The sequence below is a fragment of the Lynx canadensis genome, chromosome B2, assembly GCF_007474595.2.
Source record: "Lynx canadensis isolate LIC74 chromosome B2, mLynCan4.pri.v2, whole genome shotgun sequence".
NCBI lineage: Eukaryota > Metazoa > Chordata > Mammalia > Carnivora > Felidae > Lynx > Lynx canadensis.
Genome location: NC_044307.1, coordinates 152,634,964 through 152,657,026, shown reverse-complemented (window position 1 = coordinate 152,657,026; position 22,063 = coordinate 152,634,964). Strand labels below are relative to the sequence as shown.

The window sequence follows — 22,063 nt, the reverse complement described above, 5'->3', positions numbered from 1 at the left end:
GAGGGGGAGGGGGAGGCGGAGGTGCGAAGGTGCCACCAGAAAGGCCAGAGGCAGATTCAAAGTTTAGAGTAACATCCCTTTTTCTCTGTCTCTTGTCTGTCTCTCCTGAAAAACAGGGTTTTGTCTGGTTGCTTTTCAGCTCTCTGTACCTTTTATTTAAATTACGTCCTAATGGACCTTCTTTGGGAAGAGAAGGTGTATTCCCAATCTTCCTGGGCAAAGGTTCAGAAAGAACACACAAGACACACAACTATGATTGAATGAAGCCCAGAGTATCTCCGTTAGCATTTGTTCTTTCCTAAAACTTGGGGGCTTCACCAATTGAACTGAACACTTCCTAGTTTCTGGTTCCGCCCCCAAAGTTGGAGTTTCACTAACTGAACCAAATGGCTTCCTTTTTTTTTTTAATTTTTTATTTATATTTTAGAGAGAAAGAGAGACAGAGTGCGAGCAGGGGAGGGGCAGAGAGAGAGGGAGACACAGAGAATTTGAAGCAGCCCTAGGCTCTGAGCTGTCAGCACAGAGCCCAACGAGGGGCCCAAACACACAAACCGTGAGATCATGACCCAAGCCGAAGTCGGTCGCTCAACTGACTGAGCCACCCAGGCGCTCCCAAATGGCTTGCTAAGAGAACCAAACCAAGACCCCTTGTTTGGAGGCAACTGAATGGGAGGAAGGAACCCAAGAGAGTCATTTAGTGGCCATCTCAGCTCTAAATGGTACATGGACCACCAAGCTGTGTTACAGTAAAAGACCACCTTCTTCTTAGTCATAGGTTCCTGCCTATATTCCTTTCACTTATTCAAAATTCAGTCCAGTGGGTTATTTGGTGGGATAGAAATGGAATTTCCCATTATACACACATTTAACATAACACAACCCCCTCCCCCTGCACACACACCAAAACAGATCTGTTCCAAATTCCAAATAAATTGACCATTATTCAAGTCCCTTTTAGTTTCTCCTGAAAGCTGTGACTTTCTAACGGGAAACAAAAAAACATGGACAATGAAACAAAAGCACCCAATGCTTCACAAATGAGAAACTTGCATCAGCAGGCACTCCGATGGACTTATCCGGTCCAGAAGTTTGTCAAGTCCCCCAAATGCTCCTTTCCTTTCCAGTCAAACCAAAAAGCGAAATTGGCAGCTAGTGTCGTTCGGGAATCAGCAGGGAGTTTCCCCGGAGACAAAAATAGTCTCATCAGCTGTACGGACAGATCCCTCAGATTTCCTCCTGGAGACCAACTAGCCCTGAGAAGCTAACCTCCTGCGGTCCTCCAAGCTACACGCCCAGGAAACTAAAAGGAAGCCGTGGCCCTCTGCTCTGCCTTAGGATTCCCTGGGGGGGGGGGGGGGGGGCGGGGACCGGATGCCACGGGGGCATTTGTTCCTGAATGGCTTGCCAAAATTTGTTAGTGAATCCCAAATTTGGCTGCCCAGGGCTTGAAAAGTCAATGCTCAAGTGGCACCTGGCAGGCTCAGTTGGTAGAGCATGCAACTCTTAATCTCGGGGTTGTGATTTCAACACTAACATTGGGCCTGGAGGCTAGTTAAAATTTTAAAAAGGAAGGAGAAAAGAAAAGAGAAAAGGAAAGAAAAGAAAAGCCAATACTCAAGAGATGAGTTTTGATTGGAAAGGAATATGAGCTTTCTTCAGGAGGCCAGCCACCTGGGGAGAAGGTGAACTCTTGTCCAAAGGCCAGCTAAGAGGTTCTGCCAGGGATTTTTAAAGGAATTTAGGGCAAGTAATCAGTAAAAGGAGTGCAGTGGTCCATAATATTTCTTGATTACGAGCAGCCCCGATGGTGCCAGCTGCAGATATTATTGCAGTGCTCAGAGGTTGTGCAAGGGGGTCTGGTTTCTGTTTCCTCACATGCAGAAGTGCTCTGCTCTTTCTAGGAAAGAATGCATGACATACAGATAAAGAAAGGTTAATCAGTCAGGCTAAGGGTGCTTGATAAAGTTCAAAGACTACTAGGTTGGCTGGAGGGGCCAAGGCAGTTTCAAGAGTATGGGTAGTTGTTTCTTAGTCTTTTCACTTCCGTATGCTTGGTTGGACCACAGAGTATCTTCATCTCTCCTATGGCTCATTTAGGCATAATCATATATTATATTATAATTTGCTTCCTTTGTACTCTTAGCCCTTGAACAACGCAGGGGTTAGAAGCGCCAACCTCCACATAGATGAAAATCCACACATAACTTTTGACTCTGTTCGGGCTACTGTTGACTGGAAGCTTTGCTGATAACATAAAAGTCAATTAACACATATCTTATATGTTATATGTATTATATGTTGTATTCTTATAATTATATGTTGTATTTCTTATAATTAAGAAAATGTTATTAAGAAAATCATAAGAGAAAATACAATTACAGTACTAAACTGTATCAAAAACAATCTGGGTATAAGTGGACCCATGCAGTTCAAACCTGTGTTGTTCAAGGGTTAGCTGTACTTTATATAATCAGTAAGGTTGTCGTTGCCATGAGGACGGGAAATGTATTATATAAGTTTTTGGATCCAGGACAGAATCTAAATAAGTATAATACTTTTATGTCCATAACCATCAAAGAAAATCCTGTTTTATCCTATGTTTACAATAAAACTTGGGGAAATTTTTATTTAAGCAAGTGCTTTTCAAAAATCTTCTGTGGTTCCCAAACTGCACGCATATAACAGGTGGTCCATCCTAAAAGAACCAATTGCTTTTAAAAATATTTTAAAAAAATTAAAAATATTAAAAAAAATATTTTAAAACTGTAAAATGTAATATTCATATAAGGGAGTGCATAAACACATGTGAAGATTCACAAATGGTTACACATCAATAAGCCTGGTGTTGCTGGGGCTGGAAACTCCATCTCATAGTCCAAACAGGTTCTTCCTACTCACTGTGTACTCATAAGTTATGTAACATATTTTCTTTTGCTCAACCTTCTAAGACTCATCCACGTTGCTGTATCTTTCCTCTCGTTGAAATTGGTTAGTTTTTTTGGTTTTTTGTTTGTTTCTTTGTTTTGTTGTGACATAACCCTCAATTGGTTTATGCACTCTGCTGCTTACGGACATTTGGCTCATTTCCAACTTGGAACCATGAAGAACACTGAATGCCACAAGAACATTTTTGTACTTGTCTTCTGGCGAGGACGATATACAGCTAAGCCGGGAGTTGCTGGGTCATAAGCCGTATGCATCTTCAAATCCGCCAAGCGATGCCACTCCCTTTTCGGGTGCACCGACTTACACTCCCATACAGCATTCGAGTTTCCGCTACTCCACAGTTTTGCCAACTTTTTTTGTATGGTAAGACTTTAAAATGTTTGTCCATCAGGCGCAAATTCTAATGTTTTCTTAGGAAAGAAACCTTTCTGAGGAAAACGACAAAAAATCTGTCCCGCCTCCTTGGGATAGGGGGCGCCCGGCTACCGACGGGAGCAACCAACGAGCGGCGCGAGATAGAGCGGCCAGAGCTGGCGCCGCGAGAAGCCGGAAGCGGCGGGACGTCCGGCTGGGCGCCATCTCGCCGTGAGACAGCAGCAGCCGGAGCAGCGCGATGTTGTCGACGGCCGCGGGGTGCTGGGGACCCGGCAGAGACCTGGCGGTGGAGCCCCACAGCGCCGCCGGCCCTTTGGAGATGCGCTTTTCGCCCTACGCTTTCAACGGAGGGTAAAGACCAGAGAGCCGACCTTTCAATCCCCACCGCCTTCGTGCCTGCTGAAGCCTTGGGAGTCGCGGCCGAGCCCGCGTTCCCCGCCGACCGCAGGCCTCCCTCTCCATGGGTTGCGGAGGGGCAGCTTTGGCCTTAAGTGCTTTACCTTGCAGGCCGGTCACTTGTGCATAGCCTGCTCTTTGTTGCAGTGAGACAGAAGATAGAAACTGAAACCTGGGCTCTGCTACGAAAGAGGTTTAAAAATGGGCCTAACCTTCTCTTACGGCCTAAATAGGTTTCGCATGTCAAAGGCGAGGCGACAGGTTTAGCGCCTGATGTTAAAAAGTTAGGATTGGTTGGCCACTGTCGTTGGATGCACGGTCGTGTCTGCAGTTGATGATTCTAATCAAACGGCTTAATCGTTTTCTGTTGTTTTAAATGGAAGGCAGCGTTGGTTGACTAGACTTAGTTTCGTAGATGAGAGCTTGGTAAGAACCTGTTTGGACTATGGGATGGAGTTTCCAGCCCCGGCAACACCAGGCTTATTGATGTGTAACCATTTGTGAATCTTCACATGTGTTTATGCACTCCCTTATATGAATATTATATTTTACAGTTTTAAAATATTTTTTTAAGTTAAGTTTAAGCTTAAGTTCAGGGGAAAAAAAGTCAGAAGAGGGACCCTTTAGTATGTGTACCCTTGGCATGTTACCTTCAAGTTGTGTTTTATTTTTTTCAACGTTTTTTTTATTTATTTTTGGGACAGAGAGAGACAGAGCATGAACGGGAGAGGGGCAGAGAGAGAGGGAGACACAGAATCGGAAACAGGCTCCAGGCTCCGAGCCATCCACCCAGAGCCTGACGCGGGGCTCGAACTCACGGACCGCGAGATCGTGACCTGGCTGAAGTCGGACGCTTAACTGACTGCGCCACCCAGGCGCCCCTCAAGTTGTGTTTTAAAATTGGCTTTATCTTTAGTACTTTTCCTTCATTGTACGCTAAAAGTGTTACTAGCAATGTGGAAGGACCCTGCATTTAGGACTTGTTAACAATGAAGAGGTGTAAATTGAGGCAGTGGTTGTAGGTTACCAACTAAACTTTGTACACACACCCGATTTAAACAAACAGACGGTTCTTGGACATAACCATGTTAATTAATCATGTCTTTATGGATTTGAAACTTTAATGCAGACTTTTGAAATATGTTGGAAAGAGAGTGGAAGTCTCCAATTTTAGCCTCGTTTCTGCCACCGAAGGACAGTGTGGTGTTTGAACAGTGTGGTGTTTCGACTTCTTGAGCCCAGATTTCATTCTCTTTCTTAGCTAGTCATAGTTTAGAGGGAGAATCCGTAGAAAAGCATTTTGTATACTGCAGGCAGTTCCCTTTTTTAATTCTCAGGATAACGGAGTGTTAGGTGGTATTAGCTCCATTTTTACAAATGAGCCAGGGCTCTTGTCATTGCTCTGGTCATAAAGCTGGTGTGCAGTTGAGCCAGGACTTGAATCCATAGCTCGTCGTTGGCCACTGATTTTATGTATGCTTTTACCATTGCACTTCTAAACGCTTTCTGTGATAACGAAGTAGTTACGTCCCAAGATGGGAGGCATGAGGCAGTTGTAAGAATGACTCTCCAGTGTAGAGTACTCATTACTCTTTAACCCCTTGTAATCCAAATTTCAGCCATTACTGCTTTACACATTAGTAACTTGTGACCTTGTGATTATTAAGTTACCTTTCTTCAGTCTTCTTTTTCTGTAGCACCTGTTGCTGCTGGCTCATGGGCAGCCTTTGCTTTGGCAGAACAAGGCTTAGTTCCATGTCCTTTTTCTACTGTCTCGTTAAATGCAGTTCAATCCCATTATTAGCACTCACATCTCATTTGCAGAAGGATAATTCCCAAATCTGTTTCTCTAGGTTTACCTCTCATGAGTTCCTCCTTTCTGGCTTCTTAAATGAAACATTTCTACCTGAATTTTTTCCTGTTAACAAAACTCAAGATACTAAAACAAAAAGCTAGCTAATTATTCCTCTCAGTTACCTTTCCTTCTTTATGCTCATAATTATGTCATTGTGCTGCTCCACCAAGTTTAAAATCTTGGATGTCACAATTGCTCTTCCCACTTCTGTCGCATATTGGTAGTTAGAAAAACCATGTACAATTTGTGTGTTTCCTCAGTATCCCCACTTCTTCCAGTACCACTGCTGCCTTTTTACTGCATTAGTCTTTTTTTTTTTAACACGCACCATATCTTTTGTTTGTTTTATTTCGAGAGAGCTTGCATGAGAGAGAGCACGAGGGGGCGTGGGGCAGACAGAGAATCGCCAGCAGGCTCCGTGATGTCAGCACAGAGCCCGACTCGGGGCCCAAACTCACGAACCCGCACGAACCTGAGCCAAAATCAAAAGTCTGACACTCAATCAACTGAGCCACCAGGCGCCCTTCTATTGCTATTGCAGTAGTCTTATTGGAGCAGTACTTTCATCCCCTTTCACGTACTATGTTATTGTCACTGTTGCTTCTTTTTTTTATTAAAAATTTTTTTTTAATGTTTTACTTATTTTTGAGAGAGTGTGAGCAGGGGAAGGTCAGAGAGAGAGGGAGACACAGAATCTGAAGCAGGCTCCAGGCTCTCAGCTCTCAGCACAGAGCCTCATGTGGGGCTTGAACCCACTGATTGAGAGATCATGACCTGAGCTGAAGTCGCACGTTTCACCAGCTAAGCCACCAAGGCGCCCCTGTCACAGTGGCTTCTTAAAACTTCACTCCACTTTGCAAATGTAACTGTTCTCATTCCAAAATCTTTAGTTTGGCATTTGGGATTTTCTCAAGTCAGACCCATGTCCCTCACATAAGCCTTATGTTCCTCCACTAGTTCACACAGAACACCTTAGTAAGTTGTTTGAATGTTTATTTGTATTATTACCTGTTTCCCTTTATTCATTGTCCACGTTACCTGAAATGCCATCCTTTTGTACTTCAGAACTTCAGTGCAGATCCCACCTCAGTAAAAATAATGGATAACATTTTCTCAGTGCTTATGTTCTGTGAGGTACTGTGCTAGGTGCTTTATGTGATCTGTGTCATTTGACTCAGTCATCCTGTAACACAGGAACTGTTACTACCAACAACTCGAACTTGGATAATTTGTCTGAGGTCACAGAGCTAGGAAGTGGCAAGGACAGGTCTCCAGTAACTCCAGAGCCCAGGTTCTCAGTGGTCACAATCTGCTGCCTCATATATCTATGCCATAGCGATCATAGCTAACACTAGAGGACCAGTTATGTTTCAGGTACTAGTAAAAGGGCTTTGTAATTATTAACTTAATTCTTGCGGAATCCTAGTAAGGTAGTTACTGTTACGATCTCTGATCTATATGAGGACATTGATGCCTTGGGAAGTTGAACAGCTTACCCACAGTCTCATATCTAATAAGTGAGAGATCCAGAATTAGAACTGGACAGACTGCTTTGGGAGTTCGTGCTCTAGCCTCTTCAGTAAACTGAATCATAAATCATACAGCCACGAAAGAAAAGTTTGTTCTTTGTTCATTCATTTCTAACAGATATTTGGGTGTCCACTGAGTGGTAGATACTAAATAAGGACTTGGATAAAAAATGAAAAGCATTAAGTCCTTTGAGCTCAGAGAGCTTTTGGTGTGGCACCACTGTCTACACCTGATCCTCATGGCCCTGTTTTGTGATATCAGTACCTTGCACAAGTAGTTATTTAATTTTTTGATGATGTTATGATAATTCAGTGGTTTTTCTGTTACCTTCTGCGAAGTGACCTACGCTTTGACTTAGGCTTGTGTTGTTTTTTAGGGAGTACTTAAATTTTTTTTCCTAGATGACTTATAGCCAGGGATCCTTTCCCACTGATCTTTCAACTTTCTTCTGAGTCCTGCTCTTGCTCAAATCTAGTGGGGTTTGTCCAATATGTGCTATGAAGAGCTCTCCTCTAGAGAGGTAGTATTACCATCCCAAAGTATTCACTAATTTTTGTGTCCCTCCCCCCCCCCCCCCAGGACTGTATTGGCAATCGCTGGAGAAGATTTTTCAATTGTGGCTTCTGACACTCGATTGAGTGAAGGATATTCAATTCACACCAGGGACAGCCCCAAGTGTTACAGACTGTAAGTAAATATTTCTAAGGACATACTTCCTGGCACCTTGTGATGATTTATTGCTGTAAGAGATTCCACTTCTAAACAGTTTGTTTCATGAGTTTTTAGATTGCCTGTTTGGAGCTTAGTTTGCATTTTTGTTAGAAAACAGTTTTCTAAATTAGTATTCCCTAATATGATATGCAGTGTTTTAAAAAAAATTTTTAATGTTTGTTTACTATTGAGAGAGAGACAGTATGAGCAGGGAGGAGCAGAAAGAGAGAGGGAGACACAGAAACCGAGGCAGGCTCCAGGCTATGAGCTGTCAGCACAGAGCCGGACGTGAGGCTCAAACTCACAGATTGCGAGATTATGACCTGAACCGACGTCGGACACTTAACCGACTAAGCCACCCGGGTGCCCCCACATCGCTTTTATTATTAGCATTTTACTATAATGCTTTATTTATTTATAAAATATCTATAAAATATTTATAATATTGTAAATATTTTATCACATAGCTTTGTATTTTTCTATCTGTTAATCCATTACATGTTTTTTAAATCTCCCACTTTTTTTTTTTAACCTGAAACGTTTAATTTAGCCATATCCTAAGCAGTTATATCTGTGAGCCACTGTCTTAAGGACCAGGTATATTTTTTCTAAAACATAAAAGTGAAGTCATATGCACTGATGACCAATAGTTTGTATTTGACATTTTTGGGAACTGTTACAGTTGGTTAATTCCTAAATTAGGCCACAAGAGCCTTTTAAACCTGAATTGTAACAGGAATGGATTGATGGGATTTGGGTACCTTGGACAGGGCCTTGTGCTATAAGAAGTAGGTAAAGAGGACTCTGGCTTCTTTCCTGGGTCCAGGGCTAGTGCACACCCTACCTAAAGAACAATCAATACCGGTTTTCATCTTCCCAGTTCTCTTCCTGTATTCTTCTTCCATCTTTTGATATTTAATTCATAGTGCATCCATGCTATCTTTTTTCTTCTAAGATGTTTTATAATTTGAAAGTAGTAGGGGCGCCTGGGTGGCGCAGTCGGTTAAGCGTCCGACTTCAGCCAGGTCACGATCTCGCGGTCCGGGAGTTCGAGCCCCGCGTCAGGCTCTGGGCTGATGGCTCAGAGCCTGGAGCCTGTTTCCGATTCTGTGTCTCCCTCTCTCTCTGCCCCTCCCCCGTTCATGCTCTGTCTCTCTCTGTCCCAAAAAAAAATTAAAAAAAAAAAAAAAAAAAAAAAAGAAAGTAGTAAATGTCACAGATAAAATTTAAGAACATAACTTTACAAATACCATTCTCTTGCAAGGTTCTGTTCATCTTTGTAATGTTCTGTTTTAGTGTGTGTGCTACTGAAGGGAATACCTGGTTTGTTTGGTTTTTTTTCCTTTTTATGCAGTACTTTAGGTATATAGATAGATACAACATTAGTGATTTCATATGTCTCCCTGTCATCCGTCTTTAGCCTTAAATCATACATAGAGCTAAAACTGCGTGTCTGCACTTAATCCCATACCCTGTGGGCTGACTTAGAGCCAAACTTGCCTCTTGCCCACCTGTTTGAGACTCTACATTTAACTTTATTCTTTGCATGCAAACACCCCTTCCTTGATATATGTGAAGATTTGGGAAAAGCATCTTGAAGCTCTAAGATTTTGTCCTATCCTATTGGTATTATTAACCCATCTTGTTAGTAAAGGCAGTATAGCTTTATGGGAGCTTGGAGCTCTTTAACTGAGTGCAGTGAGGTTGATTGTAGGGATAGATCAGGAAATGTTGATGCCCCCAGAGGTGTCATTGGTCCCTCTAGTTGGACAGATATGGTTTGTATGAATCCCTCATAAATATCTGAAAGGAAGAGTTTATCATGTGATTTCTCCTATGTTTCTTGATGAGACTGGTGTAGGTTTCCTTATAGATTGATATTAAGATTTAGGAATTTTTGAGACCTGGTTGAATTTGTATGGATAAACCAAAATTGAATCACTTCCCCAGTGGTGGGCATTAAGTTGTTTTTTGTTTGTTTTGTTTTGGAGAGCCATTAACATAATATGTAACTTCACAAGAAAGCCTATAGTATATTATGTATACTTCACAAGTAAGCCTATAGTATATCTTTGCAAACTTATGTGAGTAGATTGATGGGATGAATTTATAGCAATGGAATTATTGCATAAAAGTAACGTTCACCTAAATTTTTACTGGATACTGCCAAATGGCCCTTCTAAAAAGTTAAATTGATGTATATTTTTGCCTAGTTATTAAGAGTACCCATTTTCGGTGCCTGGGTGGCTCAGTTGGTTGGGCATGCGACTTTGGCTCAGGTCATAATCTCACAGTTTGTGGGTTCAAGCTCCACATCCAGCTGTCTGCTGTCGGCACAGAGACTGCTTCAGATCCTCTGTCTCCCTCTTTCTCTGCCCCTTGCCTGCATTGTCTCTCTCTCAAAAATAAACATTAAAAACAGGGGGGAGTACCCATTTTCCAAAACCCCTCACCAGCATTAGGCCTTATTAACAGGTTGAAATCATCACCTGTGTAGATTTGGATTTGTGAATGACATGAAGTCTCTTTTCATACATTTATGGTGACTTGCATCTTTCTTTATATGACTCCTATAACTTTACCAATCTTTCCATTGCGAGGTTTTTTTTAAATTGAGATATAATTGACATGTAACAGTGGTTTCAGGTGTACAACATGATTACATATTTGTGTATGTTGCACCACCATAAGTCCAGTTAACATCTGTCCCCATATTTATTACAGAATCTTTTCTTGTCTTGAGAACTTTTAAGATCTATTCTCAGCAACTTTAAAATATTCAGTACAATGTTGGGCGCCTGGGTGGCTCAGTCAGTTAAGCATCTGACCCTTGATTTCTGCTCTGGTCATGATCTCACGATTTGTCAGTTTGAGCACTGACCGTGTGAAGCCTGCTTGGGATTCTCTTTCTCCTCCTCTCTCTGCTCTTCTCCTGATCTCTCTCTCTCTCAAAATAAATAAACTTTTAAAAAAGTTAAAAAAATTCAATGCAATGTTATTAACTATAGTCACCATGCTGTACATTATATCCCATGATGCACTGTATTAATGCTTTTGATGTTTGTAGGAGCCATTTTATTTCATTTTTTAAGTGTTTATTTATTTTGAGAGAGCGAGAGAGCAAGTGCGCGCGAGCAGGGAAGGGGCAGAGGGAGGGAGAGAATCCCAGACACACTCCACACCGGCAGTGCAGAGCCCCATGTGGGGTTTCATCCAAACAACCGTGAAATCATGACCTGAGCTGAAATCAAGAGTTGAATGCTAACCGACTGAGCCACCTAGGTGCCCCTGTAGGAACCCTTTTAGATAAAGGAAGTTAATATAAGACTTTGGTCATATCTACTACAATTTTTTTTTTTTTTTTTTACTTTATCATTTTTCTCTATAAAAGTTTTAATTTGACGAAATTTATGAAATTTTTCTGTGAAAGCATTGGGTTGTATCATATTTAAATAGGTGGCTGTCAACCCAAGATTGTATCACCTATGTCTTCTTTAGGCAATTCATACTTTAATTTTTCTGGAAGTCTTTGATTCACCTATAATTTATTTAGGTATGAAATGATGACACTGCCCTCCCCGTGCAACAAAGGGCTAACTAGTCCTGTTACCATTTGGTGAATAACGGGAATAGGGGTTTTATATTTAAAATTGCTGAAGACATGTTTTACTTTACTATCTAACCAGCCCAGTTTCCTGAAATGTGCTCTTTACAGAACAGACAAAACAGTCATTGGATGCAGCGGGTTTCATGGAGACTGTCTTACCCTGACAAAGATTATTGAAGCAAGACTAAAGGTAGATACTTTTGTTACGTGTCTGCACTTTAGAAAGTTAGTAATGATTTATTAGATTGTCACTCAGAATAGCTGGAGAAGCTCTAAGTTAGCAGGTGAAACCATAACCTGTTCTAGAAGTAAAATGATACTGTTAATGAAATGATAGCCACATTAAAGTAGCGTATTGTGAAACTGCAGGGTATTTAAAATCTCTGTACAGTATAAAGGCTTCTCTACCCTTATGGAGATAGCCTGGTCAGGGTTTCTTCTGAAGATAATCTTCCTTCAAAAACAAAAATTCTGTGGAGGAGTCAAGCTTTTAGACAGGTGCTTGGTTTGGAACACCATCAACTGACGTGCTCTCCCTTGTTCAAGCATGACTCTTAGTTGACAGGATGCACGGGCAGGAATAGAAATAGATAAGTCAGGAGTTTGGATGAGAGGCACAACCTAAGCTGTCGCCACCTAACACCTTAGTAGGCTTTAGTTGACAGCCAGCTGAGGAAGTTTGGGCATAGAATAGATGGGGGCGGAAGAGCTGAAAAGGGTGGTATGAGGAGGAAGTGAGGAATGAGGCAAACCAGCCTGTTCTGCAGTTTGTAAAGGGGCTGACACTGTCACTGCCTCCATGTCTTCTGTGCGAGATGGGGAGGTGTGAGGAATAGAGGAGTACTGACTCTTAATAAAAGTAAAGGCACGTCTTGATTTTTATTATGGCCCGTGTATATTAAACAGCATGTAACAAATAATTTCAAGGAGACTAGGATAGGAGTAATTTAAACCATATTAAAATGGATTTTATCTGTAATAATAACCAGTAAATACAAACTCTTCTTAGCTGGCAAAAATGCAGGGCTGGTGTAGGATTTAATTTTTTAGGTTATGTGTCATAATTTTATGTAGTTGGTAAGGCCAACCTGGTACATGAAGAAGTTACCAGAGGTGGTCACGTTCTATGTTTGCCTATTAGTGAATAACACTTGAAATTGTATACACTTATGAATGATGTCCTAGGTATTGGAGTATGTAGTAAATTTAACAGATACCTGTTTTGGAATAATTTCAAAATTGTTCAGTAAAATACAGAAATGATTTCATTTGGTATTGATCAATTGTTAATACTTATTTAAATTCTTTACATTGAAAGTTTTATTGATTTACATTTATTGACATATTTATTCGATTCCTGGTGCATATTTTGCAGATGGAACTTACAGTACAAAAGTACACAGACCAGCAGAATAGTGTTGTGTTAACAAAGTATAACAAGGAGTAGGGAATTCAACTTAATTACACAATCCTTGAAATTTCTCTTTCATGTGTTATTACGTAAATGATGCAGTGATTATACTGTTGATGCTTGATTTTGAAATGAAGATTTTTTTTCTAATATTCCGTATTTAGCTATTGTTATTTTGGTCTGTGTTCTTAGGTAAATCTTTGGAGATGTTTGCTATGTGGCTGATAAATTGGTGAACTCATTTTATGTTTGAAATTTTTGTAGAATTTCTCTATTGGATAATTTAGGATTCCCTAAGAGTAAATAAATCTAGGATTCAAAATCACTAAAAGGTTTGTTTTGGATACTTCTGGTCTCCACTATAGACGCTTTAAGGAGCAGGACTGCTTCCCTGTACTAGAATCATGCAGAGTAAGGGTCCTGCCCTCATGTCTTCTGTTCTCATAGATACCTCCTTTGCAAAGAGAAGGACTTCTATCTGGGTCTGATCAAAGGTCAGCAAATTTTACCTGTCAAGGGCCAGATAGTAATTATTTTCAGCTTTATGGGCCATTTGATATCTGTGGTAACTATCAGCTCTGCTGTTGTAATGCACGAGGATGTATAGATAATATGTAATGAAAAAATATGTTTTAATAGAGCTTTATTTGCAGAAACAGTTGTTGGGCTGGATTTTGTCCATGGACTATACAGTTTGGTGACCCTGGTCTAGAGGCAGAGTAAAGGAGAGCTGGATTTAAAACACCCTCCCAGGTCACTGTATAAACATATCATGTGTACATTTGCTCTTGAATTAGCAGTTCCTGAGATATGGATGGCATGGAGAATAGAGTCTTTAAATCAGACAACTGAGGAAAATTTAGCATTCTTTCCCTTAATTTTTATAGCCCCCAAAATGGCATGATACAATAAATTATTATTTTGTCTTAGTATGTTTGTGTGTTCTTGAAAGAAATAGACATCGTTTCACCAAGATTTGCATTCATCCTTTAATTTACGGTTCCTTGTTCACGTCTGTAATATATTCTGCCTCTCCGTGCCTGTTACTTTCATTAATAATTGCAGATGTATAAGCATTCCAATAACAAGACCATGACTACGGGGGCGATTGCTGCAATGTTGTCTACAATCCTCTATTCAAGGCGCTTCTTTCCATACTATGTTTACAACATCATCGGGGGACTGGATGAAGAAGGTAGAATTCTCGTTCTGGAAAATGAAGGGGGGTGGCATTTTTTAGATATGTATGTTTCCCTCTAGAGTTGAAAAGAATAATAAATAGCATCTTGCCCAATACTTTTATTTTCTGTTAATTAAAGCAATAAGGAACTGAAGCTTAAAGGGGAATAAAGAGATGATCCAAAGACACACCACAGGTTGTGTACTAAAACTCTAATAATGACTGTTAGGCATGCTGTTCCTTTACTGAATATCTTGCAGGAGTTCAGTAGTAGATAATCAGCATTTTAATCCTGTGGAAAAAATCTGACTTGGAGGAGCTTGACCTTATGATTCTACATAACAAATGTATTTGACTTAAGTTGTTAAAACTGATGCCTTAAAAGAAATGTATGCATTTCCAACAGTGTTTTCAGAACATTCTGAAACACCTCTTTGATTTTCTGTCAGTCAGACCAGGAGGGCCTAAGAAAATCAGTCTCGTTACTTGACATGTCCATCCTGTTTTTGATCTAAAGCTGTGTTACGCAGCAGGGACACGGATGGTTTTCACCAGGTTTCATTTGGATTGACTTTCGGTTGCTTCCAACGACCAGATGCTATACTATCTCTCAGGACAGATCTGTGCCACCATTTACAGTAGTCCATTGAAGAAAGAAGTTCTAGAGATGTTTGGCTGAGAACAACGTATTGAAATATCTCTACAGAGAGGAAAACTTTCTGGATAGTAGGGAGTTGGGCTCCTCTCCTACTCTCCCCACTTTTCCTCCTGTCCCTTCTGTTCCATGGGCTCTTCCTTTGTTTTCCCTCTGTCTTAACAGCTGCCCACGTAAATGGCCCCCGAGAGCACTCTGGTCATTTTACCCACCATGGTTTAGATGTAGACAAATCAGGGTGACAATTTATTTCGAGTCTTTCAGCCTTCCTTGAAAGTAAGACAGAACATAAAGCATAGAAACAGCCAATAAAAATTCATTACCCTTAACAAGTTAAATTCTAGCCACAGATTAGCTTGCCTAGCCCAGCTTGCTGGACACTTTTTTTTCCACCTAAATTATGTCTGACTTGAATGTCAGATCAATAAATTCAGGTTTTAGCAACATTAGTCATAGCTATCATTGAATTTTAGCATGCCAGACAATGTCCTTTGAGTTTCACTGAGAGTCAGAGGCTAATTTGGGAACACTTACATCTACTGAAGGGCAAAGCTAAGGTTTGGGTTGGATCTGTTTCTCGAGTTCAAAGCCCTGTTCTCTGATGTTTTGGTCAGACATTTCTGTCTTTTATAATCTTGTCTGCTTTGATTGTCCTTTAAATTTATTTTCACTTCTTAGAGGAATTTGTGTAGCAAAGCAGTCTTTTTTGTCTGTTCCCCCAAGACACTTCAGCTTTTACCGTGCTTTCCTGTTTTCTTGGTTTATTTCCTTGCTTTGGTGGTGTGTATCTCTCAAGAGATTTCTGGAAAAAGAAATCCGGAGAACTTGTTTTGAGACTTTGCTTTTATTCTGGTGTTCTGCAGTTTTATAGTGATACCCTTTGTACAAGATCTTTTCCCTATTTGTGTCTTCTCCTGTTCACTTCCCCACTGTCTCGACAATCACCTGGATTGTGATCTTCTATTTTATTAGAATTCTTCCCTGGCATATTGTCCATCCCTTTGTCTTTTTCTTCTCTGAAGATTTCCTCAGGTTTAGATTTTATCCTGTACTACATTCTTACTTCTGCTGTCATTAATTTCCAAGAACTTTTCCAATTCTCTGGCTTCCTTATTTTTTTTCTCTAAGTATGTTCTCATTAGATGTACTCCCCTTGATATTTTCCTGTGATCGCCTCATTTTATCGGATTAATTTTTTTTCATTTTATTTTTGACTTCTGTTTTCTATGTTGGAGGCTTCCTTCAAATTTCCGTTGATTTTTGGCCATTCATTCTTATTGAAGAATGGTAGGCCAAAATCTGAGTAAAGGGTGGTATTGGCCTGACAGTTTTCCATTTACTGCCCTGTACCCACACTGCACATATGCCAGGTGTCCCCAAGTCCAGGGTATCTGGGACCTTGTTTCCAGTTTTTCTTTTTTGTGGAGGTGGAGACTTGGAGAGCAGTATTCTTTATTGAGACCTTTAGGGTAGTTGGGTCATTGGCTGTCCTTCAGGACACTGGGGTCAACGGCTAAATTAGGAAGGTGGGATCAATAGTTACCCTTCAGGACACTGGATCGAACAGCTGCCCTTCAGGATAGCCAGGTGAGTAGCTGTCTTCTTGGACCTCTGTGCCTTTAACTCTCTAGTTGCAGTCATACTTTAAAAATTTTTCCACCCAAAAGTAATAATGGCTTTAGTTTTTCTGTAACAAAAACAATAGTAGTTGCAGAAGTTTCAAATAGTACTGGAAGAGACAAAAATGAAAGTAGTTATCACCTCAAAGCCTATATTTAGAGTTAATTACAATTAAACTTCCAGTAAACCCGCTTACAGGTATCTTGGTAGTCATACATGTTTGTGCACTTTACAAGTAGAATATGGTGTATGCGTCTTTATGTTGGATGTATTGTCATGGAGATCATTTTATGCTAGTGAATAAAGATGCGTAATGACTCAGTGACTTACATAGGGTACAGCTACACTGCAGTTTGCCTCCCAGTCCTCTGCAGGTCATTTAGGTGGTTTCCAGTTTCCTTAATCTAAGCGATGTGATGAATGTCTTTGTACATACAGTTTTGTATACTTTTTTTTTCTTTTTTTAAAATTTTATTTTTTTAAACTTACATCCAAATTAGCATATATTTGTATACTTTTTCAACCATGCGTACTTCTCTGGAAAAAATTCTCGGAAGTTGTGTGTCTGGGTCAGAGGATATATATTTTTGGCATTTTGATGCCATCACTAGTTTGCCCTTCGGAAAAGACCACCAGTGGACCCTCCTGGCAGCAGGGGCATGAGTACCTGGGGTTCTTTGGGCATCCTTACTACTCTTAAAGATCTTTACCCAATAAATATTTTATTATTTTAATTTATATGTCATTTTTGTGTGCTGAAGTTGGGCATTTATTTGTGTTGTTTGATCTTTGCTTTTCTTCTTTGGAGACTGACCTGTGTATTAACCTTTGCTTATTTCCTTATTTGCAGGTTAGTCTTTTTAAAAAATTATTTATAAGCATGCCATCTAACTGTGTCAACTCTGTAATATCCGTGGTGGTGGATGCCTCCCAAGAATGTTCTTCGTCTCTTACATTTTGGGGGTTGTCTACCTGTGCAGCATTTTCTGAAGTTCGTATGGTCCAATCTGTTGGTCTTTTCTTTGTGGCATTGAGTGTCCTACTTTGTTAGACTCCCCCATCCAAGGTTTCCTTTCTAGCACTTGTTTTGACTTTATTTTTTTACATTGAAGCCATGGTGCTTTTTTAAAGAATTATTTTGGTGGGGCGCCTGGGTGGCGCAGTCGGTTAAGCGTCCGACTTCAGCCAGGTCACGATCTCGCGGTCCGTGAGTTCGAGCCCCGCGTCAGGCTCTGGGCTGATGGCTCAGAGCCTGGAGCCTGTTTCCGATTCTGTGTCTCCCTCTCTCTGTGCCCCTCCCCCATTCACGCTCTGTCTCTCTCTGTCCCAAAAATAAATAAAAATGTTGAAAAAAAAAAATTTAAAAAAAAAGAATTATTTTGGTAAGGAAAAGCACTCTACAGATAAGATTCATGCCATTCTGCTCTTGTGTCACAAAAGTCTCTTTTGCCTTTGCTAAGTGGGAAGGTCTTTGAAACTCTGGTCTTCGACTTATTCTGCTCTTGTTTTTCTCAACTCCGTGGCGTATGGTTTTTCTGAAATTGGTTCTGCCTTTAGTTGAAATTTTTGGGCCTCGTTTTACTTGTGGCCTGTTGGCCTCCTGAGAGAGATTGTTGTTCTTTTTTGGCTTTGTATTTCCTGTCCCTTTCTTTGTGTGTTGAAGTTAGTGAACTGCCCACTGTGATCTCAATCTTATCCCAAGCTTGCGTCCAACAAAAACACTTAACCTGGGGGTCTCCTGAGTGACTTCAGCACCTTACATGCTGCCTTCTCAGCAGAGAATTGTAAGTAATTGTGCAACAGAAAAACTACACAGAGCTACGGGTGGCGGACGTCCATGGGTAGGAAGAAGACTGTCCTTATCCCTCATCTCCCAGGTGAGCTACTGAGGTGCTTCAGTTCTGGCGTAATGTGTTTTAGAGATCAGTTATATCACTTTAAAGTCATACCTCGTCAAATGATCCATGATTTTTCACACCCAAAACACAGGGAATTTTTCGTTTTTTTTATTTGACAGAGTGTGCACTGGTGAGCAGGGGAGAGGAGAGGCAGAGAGAGATGGAGGGAGGGAGGGAGGGAGAATCTCAAGCAGGCCGCACGATCATCATGGAGCCCGATGCAGGGCTTGATCCCATGAGCCTGGGATCATGACCTGAGAGCTGAAACCAAGAGTCAGACACTCAGCTAACTGAGCCACCCAGGCACCCCCCAAACACAGCTGTTTTTAAAAGGCCTTAAAAAAAATTACGGTGACACGTGTGCTTTGTAACAGATTCAGTACCTAAGCATATAAGTGATTCCCTTCTTTTCTTGCCTTCAGTCGCACGAAGATAACTACAGTTTTCAGTTTATCTTGCCATACTTGTTTGTGTGCTTATACAAATATGTTATATGCTTTTTTTTATTGCTTTTTTTATGCCTATAATAGGAAATAGGATTCTGTTATACACATTATAGAGTTATTCATTTTACATTGTCTTGCGGTTATGTCCCTAGTCCCATCTTCCTCTTCCATACCGGTTTTTGCTAATGGATTTTAGGTTGCTTAGAAATTTTTGCTCTTTTAAGAGAGACAGAATAAGCCTTCTTATGGGTATATCCTGTTCTACAAGTTAGATTGTTACTGGGTCATTGGGTGCATGCTTTATATTTTGATAGATTCTCTTGCCAGATTGCTCTTTAAAAAGGCATAGCAATGGGGCGCCTGGGTGGTGCAGTCGGTTGAGCGTCCGACTTCAGCCAGGTCACGATCTCGCGGTCCGTGAGTTCGAGCCCCGCGTCAGGCTCTGGGCTGATGGCTCGGAGCCTGGAGCCTGTTTCCGATTCTGTGTCTCCCTCTCTCTCTGCCCCTCCCCCGTTCATGCTCTGTCTCTCTCTGTCCCAAAAATAAATAAAAAACGTTGAAAAAAAAATTAAAAAAAAAAAAATAAAAAGGCATAGCAATTTATGCAGGCTTCAGGAGAGCCTGAGAGGCCCATTTATCCTTACACTGATAGTACTCTGCAACTGTTGTTAAGAATGGGTACATTCAGGGGCGCCTGGGTCCCTCAGTCGGTTAAGCATCCTACTTCAGCTCAAGTCATGATCTTGTGGTTTGTGAGTTCGAGCCCCGCATTGGGCTCAGAGCCTGGAACCTGCTTCGGATTCCGTGTCTCCCTCTCTGTCTGCCCCTCCCCCTCTTGCACTCTGTGTCTGTCTCTCAAAAATAAATATATGTATATAAAAAAAGAATGGGTACATTCAAACCCTGGTGTTGTGTTTTGTTTGCAAAAGCGATTCTTAACTCTGGTAGTACGAAGCAATGTTTATGTTTTAGGCAGAACTAACTTTTTGCATGTGGCATTTGTGTTTTTCTGAAAATTTTCCTGTATTAAATCAGTTTTTTTATGGTGTTGATGCTAAAGGTGCTTACTGTTTAAAAACACACGGTAAGTTTTCCTTGTGACTGTTCACATTCAACAGTAGTAGAATTTTAAACTCAGGTCTATGCTAGAACGACAATAGCATTTTTTAGGAATGTGGTGAGGAGCTTGGTGCAGAACTCAGAGCAGGACCTATGACTGCTAACCAGTGTGCCTGTGAGACCACATACATATTGGGATCCACTGGGTGGTAATTGGCGATGTCAGCTTGACGAGAGCCTGAAGCTCCAGGTGTCAAACACGCCATAAGGAGACCAGAGTGGGCAGGTGTACCTCTGACTCCCTTGTGAGAGGAGGCGAGCAGACTGCTGGGTTAACAGTGAATGTGGCTGAAATTTTAGCTAAGTTCATAGTCCGTTTTGTGTCCCACTTTGTGTCCCACTGGATCTATTTTTACCGTGATTTGGGATGGTAGTCAGGATGCATCCTTATGGAAACTGTCTTATTCTTTCAGGGAAGGGAGCTGTGTACAGCTTTGACCCAGTAGGGTCCTACCAGAGAGACTCCTTCAAGGCCGGAGGCTCAGCAAGTGCCATGCTACAGCCCCTGCTCGACAACCAGGTAAGGAGACTGCATCCATGTTGCTGTGACGTTAACACAAAGTGCCTTCCTCTGAGTTCTCCTATTCACCGGCTCAGGAGAGTGGAGAAATCAAGGGTTTCTTGTGCATCGCTGTTGTTTTCGGTGGACTGATTTGCCCTACCCAGACCTTCTTGTCTCTCTGTGTTCTGCTGGCTCTCTTGTGGCCTCTCGCCTACTCTGTAGTGTCTTCCCCTGACACCGTGACTTCCATGTCTCCTGTGTCTACACCGTTCGACCATGTTTTCAGTTCTCCTCTTGCCACCTTACCTGAAGCACTTGCAAATATCTTTTTCCCCATATTCACCATTTGTTTGTCACCTGATTTTATATTCTAACTTCCAAGTACATTTTTAATTTGCCCCCTTTCCTCTTACCGCTGCCTGAAATCAGGCCTGCGTTTCCCATCATCCTTTCTGCCGCCAAGCTTACTTCTTTGTGTTTCTGAAATATGTGTGTACAGTTACTCGTGCATATTACTTACCTTCCTCATCACCCGTCACTCCGCTTCCACCTAGACCTTTGGTGTGGTGTGTCTGTCCTGTCACCAGGCCTTTGGGCATAGCACACCCTGGATCTGGAGTGTTACTCCTCTCTGACTCTGGTTTATCCTTCACACTCTGTACCCAAGTGTGTCTTCTGACAAAGCCTCTCTCTTCAGGGAGACTTAGTTATGGCTGCTAGGGATTCTCGTGGCTCTTTTTTGTTTTTCTTACTGGTAGCACATTGTAAAATGGTACTCTGCTTTCGTATGTCCACCTCTCTAGGTGATGTGTGCTTCTCAGGAGCAGCAGCTTTGTCTCAGTGAACATTTGTCAGGTTTTAGGAATGTATAATTTAGCCAGGTCTGGAAGCATTTCAGTTAAGAGATATTTTAAATGTATGTGATGTATTCATGATGAATCCTTAGATACGTGAAGGCACTGGGGAGGCTTGAACCACCTTTGTACTGTCACGTGATGCCTCATTCAAGTTTCCTGTCCCACCAGGTTGGTTTTAAGAACATGCAGAATGTGGAGCATGTCCCGCTGTCCTTGGACAGAGCCATGCGGCTTGTGAAAGATGTCTTCATTTCAGCGGCAGAGAGGGACGTGTACACTGGGGATGCACTCAAAATCTGCATCGTGACCAAGGAGGGCATCAGGGAGGAGACCGTTCCCCTGAGGAAGGATTGATTTGTGTGCTGTTAGCATTAATCACTTCACAACTGGTTAATTTTGTATCTTGGAACTATTGGACTGATGTATTAAATAAAACCTGAAGTAATTATTCTAAGCAGGACAGATCTAGAAAGCATAATTTCGTTTTCCTTTCCTTTTCTTCGTTCTTCTCATATTTTTCTGTCTTCCAGAGCTATTTTTGTATTTTAATTATTTTTTTTTAATTAAAAAAAAAAAAAAAAGTTTTTTAAGTAAGCTCTATGTCCAGCATGGGGCTTAAGCTCACAACCCCAAGATCAAGAGTTGTACGTTTCCCCGACTGAGCCAGACAGGTGCCCTTATTTTTGTATTTTAAAGATGAAAAAACAAACAGGTCATGTCACTTTTTCCTTATATTTATGAGCAAGAAATTAATCTGGAAAAGATGACTGTTTTGATCAGCTTATCATTGCGTGATGGCCAGCCTATCTTATGCAGAGGGTTTTTGGAATTGATTATAAAGTCCACCCAGCTTTCTTTAAAGGGTAGATTACCTTTAAACCATTGCTTTTATCAGTTTTATTAATGAATGTAAAGGGAAATGGACGAGCTTAAGATATTCCCTGGGGATGTTAAA

General features: G+C 41.2%; 1 protein-coding gene across 1 annotated transcript; it reads left to right on the top strand.

The window, feature by feature from the left end:
- Nucleotides 1-3,513: 3,513 nt before the first annotated feature.
- On the top strand, nucleotides 3,514-21,568 carry PSMB1 (proteasome 20S subunit beta 1). Its single transcript, XM_030316835.2, has 6 exons — nucleotides 3,514-3,672; nucleotides 7,682-7,789; nucleotides 11,529-11,610; nucleotides 13,897-14,026; nucleotides 20,163-20,269; nucleotides 21,277-21,568. The coding sequence occupies exons 1-6, from the start codon at nucleotides 3,560-3,562 to the stop codon at nucleotides 21,460-21,462; spliced, it is 726 nt and encodes a 241-aa protein (XP_030172695.1). The 5' UTR covers nucleotides 3,514-3,559; the 3' UTR covers nucleotides 21,463-21,568.
- The last annotated feature ends 495 nt before the right edge of the window (nucleotides 21,569-22,063 follow it).

Coding starts and splice junctions, on each gene's coding strand:
- PSMB1 (XM_030316835.2), top strand. CDS start 3,560: ATGTTGTCGACGGCCGCGGGGTGCTGGGGACCCGGCAGAGACCTGGCG. Junction 7,790..11,528: donor AGCCCCAAGTGTTACAGACT/GTAAGTAAATAT, acceptor TGCTCTTTACAG/AACAGACAAAACAGTCATTG. Junction 20,270..21,276: donor AGCCCCTGCTCGACAACCAG/GTAAGGAGACTG, acceptor CTGTCCCACCAG/GTTGGTTTTAAGAACATGCA.